General features: G+C 33.2%; 1 protein-coding gene across 1 annotated transcript in view; it reads left to right on the top strand.

The window, feature by feature from the left end:
* Positions 1-5372: 5372 nt before the first annotated feature.
* Egfr (epidermal growth factor receptor) overlaps positions 5373-10945 on the top strand; it is a 261795-nt gene continuing 256222 nt past the window's right edge. The window contains exon 1 of the mRNA XM_089649859.1: positions 5373-5885. Within this exon, the coding sequence (XP_089505985.1) occupies positions 5801-5885 (85 nt within the window). The 5' untranslated portion in view covers positions 5373-5800. The remainder of the gene's footprint in view (positions 5886-10945) is intronic.

The raw sequence follows: 10945 nt of genomic DNA, 5'->3' as shown, positions 1-10945 counted from the left end.
CAGGGGTAGGCAGAGAGAATGGACCGCCAAACAACTTGGTCTTGGCACACACTCCTTGCCTCATTCACATTCATACATCGTCTCATACATACTCTTCTAATGTTCTGACTCTTGACATGGCCCGACTCAAGTATCTGATTCACTTGGTTGTGCCATGTCTTCCTCGGGCGTCCCCGACTTCTGCTACCATTCACATTTGCATCGTATATTCTCCTTACACTCCTTTCTTCGCTCATTCACTCTACATGCCCAAACCATCTAAGCGTCCCTTTCTTGATCTTACTCATTACGCTTACCAGCCTTGCATTCTTTGCGGATCTCCACATTCCTCACACGATCATACATGGTTTTACCACACATACGCCTCAGGGATCTCATTTCTATAGCATTCAATCTACTTTCATCCTTTCTTTGCCAGTTCCATGGCTCACTTCCATACATCAGGGTAGGTACCAGCACTCCTTTGTGGACTGCTAACTTCGCTTCATTGGACAATTTTTTGTTAGCGCCAACTGCGTTCAGTCCTCCATTAATGGAGTTACCTGCATTTACTCTTCTTTCAATATCTCTGTCAGCCTTCCCATCTCTCGTAAACATGCTTCCTAAATACACAAACTCATCCACCTGCTCCAAGTATTCCTCATTCACAGCTATATTGCATACTGTTTTCGTACTCTCTCTTTCAAACACCATTACTTTAGACTTACTTACATTCATCATTAACTCATTCTTCATCCATACTTCGTTCATCCTAGACACGAGAGACTGTAGATCATCCATACTATAAGCAACCAGCACCGCATCATCACCATACAAGAGACAACATACTTTCAAATTACTCAAATTCGCGCCCAATCCGACCTCTTTCAATTCTTGCATACAATTATCCAATTATAAAATTTAATAGTGATAAAAAATAAATAATACAAAACGAAAATAGAATATACAATAAAAAAATGCTCATGGATGTTACAGAAAAGGTGTTGATGTCATAATGAAGAATGTCAAGAAGTTTAGTATTTTCTGACCAGTATAACGTACGTAGCACAATCACATTAATATTATTTACAGGATTCCAAAATTTTCCTAATTTGACTTCAACTTAAACACAGATATAGCTCACGCCAGGCGTTGGGGACTCTTGTGCGATATTCACATAAAAACATTACACAAATAAAGATGGCTTATCACCATAATTGTGCTTTGTTTTGGGATGTCATGGTCCCACTGTCCCCAAGCTTTTGGAACTCTTGTTCAGTAATCACATAAAAATAGAAAAATTGTAATATTGTGTAAATTAAATTTGAAATCCAGATTTTATCCATTTTCAGTTATCAGTTGGATACTGGCATCCGTGACTAATGTACTTGTGCTGTTATTTTATGGCCAATCTTCATAAGTTTGCTTAAAAATTCACTTTTATCAAGGTTTCAAAATTATGAATTTCTATAAGTGTGGTCTATAAAGTATTGTGAAGGTCAGTATTATTGTTAATCAAAAAGATTTTTTATGTGAAATGAATAATTGATTATCTTAGAACACTTATAGGTAAAGTTATCATATCTGCGATTTTGCGTAATTTTTTTTACTACTAATTTTAAAAACATTATGTGGTGTAGGGTGACTTTGGACATAAATGCGAAAGTGCATAAAGAAGATTGGAGGAAGGCCTTATCAATGAAAGACCATGTCTTAGGTACGAAATTACCCATTAGAGGTGTGAGTGAAAAATATTCTGTACCTAAAAGCACAATGTACAACCGATTTTTAAATAGAGGTGTTAATTTTGCCAAAATGATGGATGGAACTTTCTTGTTCCAACGATTGCTTTGAACTATCACCCCCTAAATATTTATTTTAAAAAATCTATAAAAACATGAATATGGAATGCCAGTTTTTAGAAGTCACGAAATCTGAAGTTTAGTACAGCTATGTGATTATGACTGGTGACTCCGACAATATGTATGCTTAATTTGTTTTAAAGGTACTGTAGTTATGCATATAAATACATATAATTCAAATATCTTACAAACTTCCTTTAAATCTAAAAATTATCGAAAATATTCATGAATTTTAGCTAAAATCTAAAAATTATCATAGACTACTATAAAGAGTCCACATAACTGTTATTATTTAAAATCTATTATTGATAAATCTTGCGTTTTTCTTACTTATCTTTTTGTTATTACTATATATTATTAATTACTTACACGAATTTTATAGGAAGAATTCCCTCACCAAACACAAGAGCCTTGTCTCTTTATGGTGAGAAAATGCTATTTTTTTAATACCGTATGACATGTAAGCATTGTATATTTATTGTAATAAAAATACACATGAAATAAAAAAATTCTAATGTATTTAATAAATATTTTAAGATTTTTATATCTGCTAGTTTATCAAAAACTTTTAAAATCTTGAGAAAATATCCGGAGTCATCTCATTCTACTGTATTGATTAGGGAAGATCTTTCACAAAAACAATCTAAACTCAGTAAATGTTTCGCAAAGAAGCATCATAATAATAATAATATACCATTTATATAGCGCAGTTTAGTGTCATTTCACTTCAAGTGCGCGCTCTTATAAAGTATTTTTTATTTTTTATTTTTTCTTTATTCATGAAATATTAATGTGTACAGTTTTTAAATGCTTTTCGACTACCACACTAGACACACGCCCGTATTATGGTAGTCGAAAATAAATACATACTTAAAAAAAGTTATACCAAGATTAAAAAAATTTATCTCAAGAAAATCACTTTTTTTTAATTTTTCCATTACCAAATGTCGATTACATCTTTAAGCAAGCTTCCATTATTAAAATATGTAAAGAAAAAAGTATTAAAGAATATCAAGAATTTTAGAACAAGAAATGGAAATCAATTTATTACTCAATTTTAAACAACACAAATCCAAAGCCATTATTTTTACAAAGACATAAAAAATTACAACAAATATCCCTTCTGAAATGCGCTGTATTATCAACCAATCAGAAAAAATAAATAAAATGAAACAATTTTTCAAAGAAACTTATATCCAAAAAATAATATTTTATTCGAAACATATTATAATACATATGCAACCAAAGAAAGAATCGTGGCTCTCTTATCAGATAAGATAGGTAGGTTTCAATACAAAAATTTTTAGGGTTATTTATATAGTAATTAAATATATCTAATGTCTACCATTTTAGAAATTACATTCAATAAAACGATTTCTCTTGTGCTGGTCTAGAACATCTGTTCTGCCGTGTGGTATCAAACAAGTGTTGTCCACGACTACTGCTGTAGTTTTCAGGCAGTGATAGATTAACAGAATATATCTCTCCACCCTCTGCTTTCCTAATATTGATTATGGGTATGAGATTGCTCGATTGCTCAGTACTGGATTCATTCATGAGGGGGGGGAGGGGTTGACTAAAGAATTTCTAAGAATTCTTCCCCAATACCCATAGACATATGAATATTAGTAGACCTGCCCTAAGTGATTAAAAGCGTATTATCCCCACTCCCCATACCGGTTCCATTGGAGCCGGCTGGGCTCGCGTATGGCCTCAAGTGAAATTTGAAAACGTGACGTCATCATTCTTGTGCGAACTATGGTCGAGGCATCATCGGTTCATTTTACGAAATAACACGGCAAAATGTTGACTTGTACTATGAAAATTTGTAAAAATAGATGTGAAAAAGAGAATAAACCCAATTGTCGTATTACATTCCATAAGTAAGCATTATTTTACTTTATTTTAAGCATATTCACATCGTATAATATAGATCAGTTTTAGAAACATATACTATCACATCGAGAAACGTCTGGACGCGAAACACAAAGCTGGTTGGTTGCTGGGAAGTAAATTATGAACATTTATAAAAGTGTCTTAACTAAATACTTAAACGAAATATTCGACTCTGAAAATAGAACCGAATTTTTTTGCCGAATTCGGACTTCGCAAATTTGTTCATAACGTGGCGAGTAATTTGCGCTCCCATGTAAAAATGTCTATTCATTCAAAAGCAGATTTTACTTTTAAGAAGTAAATGGTGATATTATAATGCGAGATGCCTATTTACTGTCAGATTGATTTATTGACGAATCACAGTCAGCCTTACGCCCTTCGTTCTTCAACAGTTGATTTTACCCCTCGCCATTATCTTCTCGTCTATTAATTCCTATGTCTGTGCCAATACCCCACAATATTTTCAAGTTTATGGGCTGGGGAAGAGGCCCAGGTAATTTTAAAATAATTAATTTCCACAAAATTTACATCAGAAAATTTGAATGTTTCGAAAATTTCACATTTAATTTCCTCTTCTTCAACATTTCAGAATTTCCCTAAATATCACATCACTGTTGTACTTCGAAAACTATTCCATATAAAATTACAAAAAAGTGACATTCTAAAAAAAAATACTTGAAATGGGCCTAAATGGGATTCACTATCGTGTGAATGTAAATATACGAATATGTAAAATAAGAAGTACAGACAGGTGGTGTCCGGAAACTCTTTTGAATATTTCTTTTCCAGTAAATCTTGTCCGAAGTCAGAGTTTTTAGGTCAAATTTGAAAAAAAATCGGCCTATATCCCTGTCGTCAATGTCAGCTATTTTAATATATATATATATATTTTTTTTTTGTTTTGGTAAACTAATGTTTAAAACAAGATTTTTTTATGCAAAGCACAAAGGGTAACAATTATTTTTATAAGCAATAATTATAAGCCTGAAACACTCATCCACATTGAAAAATCTCCTGATAAAAGATACATGACGCCAACGGGACCGCCGATTGGACAACGGGACGTGAGTGTTTCAGGCTTATAATTATTGCTTATAAAAATATTTTAAAATGTTAAAAACATCTACTAATTTTTCTTAGTAACAACCACCTTGTTGCCCGGTATAGAGCTACGGTGGTTTTAGTTAGAGCGTTGGGAGAGTTGGAGGTCAGTTGGAGTAAAAAAACGGAACCTATTTTTTCGCTTCATGCCTCATCTAAATAAAATACATCAATGTTGCTCAGGCGGTCTCTACGCCATTGGCGCCAATATCGTTTCTTACTTAAAATATGACATGATGATAATAGATATATGTAATGTGCAGTTTTCTTTTAATATTCTCATGTTAAGTAAAGAAGGGCGGCCGGTATAGCAGATTCCGCCGGAATGTTTGCAGTGGAGTGCAGAGAATCAACAAGTGAGTGATCACTGATCGCGGGCTTACGGCGTTCCAGAGTCGAGCGTCTCCGCTGACTCCACTCTACTAGCACCTAGCACGACTCTCACAAAACTAAAGTATTGTTTACCACCAGTGGCACTCAGCGTCTGCCTTGCCTCGCCTCGCCTCTGCCTTAAGTCCCTTTAACACAGCACGGCACTTTCTCCCAAACAGCGCGCAGTGCGGTTGTGCTGCCCGTTGCACCGACTTGACAGTTACTAGCGGCAGTTCAAATTCGCAAATTTTCCCGTGCGCGCACTCTGTCATACAGATAAGATTTCGTTCAGATTTTAAATTTCACGCTTTAATCTTATCTTATCTCAAAACACTCAGAAGTAGAACAAAGTGTGAAGCGTGTTATTATTTTACTTTATAAAACAGTGTTTTCAAAGAAAAGTTTCTGTTATTCTTATTCCAAATAGTTTTTTGTTGATGTTTTTTGATGAAAATAGTCGTGGTTTTTCATTTAAAAATTTATTATTATCAGTGTTGACAAAATATAGTAGGTACGACAGTTAGTGAAGTGAGACAATGATGTGTGAGTGACAATTTCTGCAGTAGTAACTCATCTGGGATATAGTAACCATGGCCGAGCTGACTGTCCTGTTGCTTCTGCTGGTTCATGCGCTCCTGGTAGGGTGTAACCAGACCAGCGTCATTGAAGAAAGAGGTGAGTCGTTTTAAAACCATTTTTTATCTCTCTTATGTTATTTTAACATACCTACCAATATATTTTTTATCTCTCTTATGTTTTTTTAACATACCTACCAATATATTTTTTATCTCTCTTACGTTATTTTAACATACCTACCAATATATTTTTTATCTCTCTTATGTTATTTTAATATACCTACAAATATATTTTTCACGTCGATTGACGGCTTCCGTAGCTTAGTGGTTTATTCATTTGACTGTGAGTCGATAGGTTGCCAGATCGATTTCCGAGTAGCGCAACAATATTTCAACTTAAAGCGAAGCTTAATGCCAAATCACTATTTTGATTAATCTTTATAACGAATTGGTGTACATTATGAATACCAAAAAATATGCTTTAGATAAATTAAAGGTTTTCCTATCGTTTCGCTTGAGTATAATACAAATAAAAAATATAAATGTAAACTTCTAAAAAAAATATTTTATCAATAGAAATGTATGAATGCATAAAGGAAAGAACTTTTAAAAAATACAGTATTATAGCTAAGATTATCTGTGACAGTTTCACTTAATTAAATTTTTTGCTTTCTTACAAAATTATTTACAAAACAAATAAAAACCAGTTTTGTGCTTGAAATCGAACGTTTATAGATTCCGTTTGTCAAGCGATTTTAATGCCTATTACCTACGATATAAGGTATACCAAGAATATACACATTTTTGGCTTGTAGCTTCCTCTTAAGCCAGGTCTGTGTATAATGTATAGTTTGATTATTAAGCTTGATGGGCTTTATATTAATTGTTTTATAGCTGACGTTAGCAACTGTAACCAGATGTGGACAATAGGTAGATGTGTGGGTTCGTATAGCAGTCGGACGGATCAAGTTCGATACCCAGTACTACTCGCAGTTAGTGTCACCTTACTCAATTTTTCAAAACAAAAAGTATAAAAGTCTATTCTATATTTTTTATGTTGAAAAATTACGTTTTGTGTACAATTATAGTAAATATTCTGCTGTTCATACATTTTAACTGCATGGAGTCGGCATTACTAAAAAATACTCACAACATATTTCTTACATCTGCAATACATTTCATTCATAGTACCGATACATTCTACACTTTAACACCCTTCATACATGTCTTACATTATTTATTTAATTTCATTAAATATTTTCACACCGATTATGTAATAAATAAAACTGAATTGCGTAATTTAAAAATTATTATAAACAGTCGTATGAAATGTATGAATACATTCCTAGAGCACGGCGGCGAAATCATACTGGAAAATGTGTTAACTGTACAATTTTTTTTACTTGATATAAAAAAAAATAATACAACTTTTTTTAACAACTATAACAAGTTTGTAACAAAATGCGATAAAACTTATGTTTCTTGCCAATTGTAACAAGCTGATATTTAAAACGATATTTCCATGTGGTGAAAATATAATACCATTAATTAAACAAGGCCAATATGATGTAAGTAAGTAGGTACCAACTGTCATAATACTTTTTTTAGTTATTCATTTAATGGACTAATTAGCGGTAACGCTCGAAACAGTGTAACCTATTTTTAACTGTAGGTATTATAGGTAGCAAGTGCAACTAATAATACACACTCCTCGAATAACGGGAATATTAAGAATTTAATATAAATAAAACAAATATGTAGAATTGGACTAATATTCGTTGGAAAACTTAAGTAGGTCGGCAGACGCATCCGCAAGTCACCTAAGAACCCCTCGGGGTGACCTATTGTCCAATAAATGGTTCCCGGGGCGGCGGTACCCATACCCGCCTACCAAATTGAAAATGTATTACAGACTTGCGAATTTGATCCAAATTACGATTGAATCCAAAAATGCAAAGCTGGTGGTAGCAAAATAAACAGAACTTTGGCACCATAAACAGAAGAATTCACAAAATGCCCAAGTGGATGGAAAAATAAGTCAGTGACGTCCCAGAAAGGCAAGGCAGAATATTATCAAAGATAATAAAATACATTGTAATAAGTAGTCTGATGTCAAGATTGCTAAGGATGAATCTAGATAAAGTTGTGTTGAAATTCATTATTATAACTTCTTATTCATGCGGAGTAATTACGTATTGGTTAGGAACCTACTTAGGGCAACCAGATAAAACAGAACACGAAAAAAATTATAGGTTAGTTTAGGTTACGATAGATGTTTTTCTTTCTTATCTTAACTTGTCTTCAATTTTCTGTTTTGTAACTGGTACGTTTTGTCATGGAACCCTTAGATATATGATTATTACACGACATTGTTTGCATTATTTGAACTTTTATGAAACTAAGCCTGACGGTTTTCTTCGATTTCCTCGCATGCCTTCGAGTATTAGAACGCAGAAGCAGAGGAAGTTGAGCGAGTTCTAATCACCGATTTCCGCGCCCCGGGGAGGTACAAATACCAGTTATACCCAGCCACGAGCAGCTACAGCGTTAGAAGTCACTAAACTCAATAAACTCATCGAAATACAAATACTGAATCTGCGAAAAACGCAGACTATTCTTACCGACTATTAACGCAAACTATAAAAAAATTTTTAAGAAACAGCAAAATTTGTACAATTTCCAGGAAAACATAATTTGTTCGCCGATAAAAAAATGTCATGTAGGGTTGCGAAATACATGGTATAAACAATCCCTGTTTGCATAAAATTAATTTCACCTATTTTTTGCACGTTTTGATTGTGCATTACATAATATGTTATTATTATCATTTAGGTACTGCGTCACTGCGTCAAAATACATACGAGTATGTAACTCCACTTAATCTTCCCGACTTAGGCGTCAAAGTCACGCAGAATTGAATACATAAGTATATTTTAATTTTTCTTTCTTTATGAATAAAAATATATTATTCTGTAGGTACCGCGTTAAAAAAGGAAGCATCAATCAATCTTTCTTATTTAGGCTTCAAAGTCATGCAGAATTATATACACAGTACATAATACGTAACTACTTGTATTTAATTCGATGATAAACGACAAGGCATTAATATTACTGTCGTTATCTTGATAAAATTGTTTACCCGAATAGGTAATTATCCACAAATTTCCAAAGACTGGAAACGTATGGGCTTAGCACACAATGCTCGCGTATGTGTATACCTATCCATTGTATTCTCAACCATGTCCTTGTAACTATAACTTCTCTAGGTGGTTTCACTCCGTCTTTTATTTATTTGTATTGTTGTGTGTAGGTACATCCACATGACATACAGTGTGTACCTTTTAAACTGGACAGGAAAAACCGCTGTTCTGTTGTTGATAATTATTTTACTATTTACATGTCGGTCAGCACTCAAAAATTCACATATTGCTAATGTAAGAAATATTATGAATAATCTATCTCTAAATTATATACGAGTAGAAAATCTATTAAAAAGAACTTAGAATGTAAGCAACTAAGTGCTAGTTAAACATGGAACTTATTGGAATTATTGGAATATTGAATTTTAGTTAATTAATTCGAAAATGCTTTCACTGGTTTTCAAAATGTAACTTTTAAAGTCATATTTTAAAGAAAAGATTACATCTTCAATAGTTTCAAATTAAGATTAGGTGCAATTTGAGGATTTCTGTCGCTGGAAACCATATATATTTTCCTAACTACCGGTATCAATTGTGCAGATAAATCATTACTATTTGTAGTTTTGCTTGAGGTAGCTATACTACATGTGGTCATTTTTCGGTACTGAACCTTATGCACTTACCTACTAGGTATTCAAATTGAATTTAAATTAAATTTATTGAGACATCATTTTAATAAATCTTATGTTTTATAGCATCTTTCTTAGCTCTAAAAAGTTTTCAATATTTTCTTATTCGACTTACTTTGTTCAGTAAGTTTGTTTGTTTGATTTGTTGTATGTCTGTAATCTTAATAAGTTTTATTTTGTTTCGTGTTCTTTTTTCTTCTTCTCATTCAATTTTTTAAAACTCCTTTGACATCACGCCACAACCTATCAATTAAGGTTATTTAATCTATCGTACGTAATAAAATAATTTCCAACACTTGTTTCGTATATTTTTTTATAAACATTTGCTTTCCTTCAACTTCCATAATAATATTAAACGGTGTACCTGTTTGAATCTTATTATAATATGGAGGACTTACTTAGTTTACAGAGGGTCGAAATGAAACCACCTCAAGCCAAGTCAGGACACTCAAAATCAAATTTATAAAATTTAAAAAAATAAAATAGGATGATCTCATAGAGGATTACTTCGGTGTTCCGGCCTGGCTCGAGGTGGTTTTGGTAGATCTCTCGACCCCCGGGCGTCGACCCGACGTTTGGACCACTCGGTCACAAACCGGTTGTAATTACGAGAAAATCTCCGAATTGTTAACAAATACTATTATTGTGGCGAAAAAATAGATATACGTATAAAGATTATCTATATGTTATTTTGCGGTACAACCTGTACATTAGGCATTTGGAACAATTTTTAGTTCCGAAAACTTACAACAATAATAATATATTTCATTGTTCTCGGGTTGAAACGGGACACAATGCACACTGCCCTTCTCCCGGTGCTATGAATGGTTCCTCTTCGTGAATGGACCGCATTTTCAACGGGGAATTCTATAGTCTACCTCCGCGACCGCGACACGACGCGACGTTGCCACGGCTAAGGGCTCCATCTACCTGCACCTTACAGATGCACCTTACATTTATTTTGTAACATAATCTGGCTGAAATTAATAGATCATGTGTAAATAGAGACCTAAACGATATGAGAAAAACAAATAAAAAAATAAATAAAGTTTTGCTTCTCATCTTTGGATTTCTCTTAAGTTTTATACAAACACAAACAAGTCCTGTAAAATAAAGACACAAATTTAAAATCTTTTTTTTTTTACGACGAGCATTACTTATGTGACTTGCAGATGAATCGAAAAATAAGTTTAGAAAGCCCCAAAAATACTTGGCACAATCAAGTAACAAATATGTTAAAATTCCATATGAGCCGATGCACGTGAGTGAATAAAGCAAGTTGGTACAAACATACCTAGAGTGTAAATACACAGTGAGTTATTCCGTTCTCA

Source organism: Hesperophylax consimilis, chromosome 31 (genome assembly GCF_061612785.1).
Source record: "Hesperophylax consimilis isolate HC1 chromosome 31, BYU_Hcon_1.0, whole genome shotgun sequence".
Classification (NCBI taxonomy): domain Eukaryota; kingdom Metazoa; phylum Arthropoda; class Insecta; order Trichoptera; family Limnephilidae; genus Hesperophylax; species Hesperophylax consimilis.
This window is presented reverse-complemented; position numbering and strand designations above follow the sequence as displayed.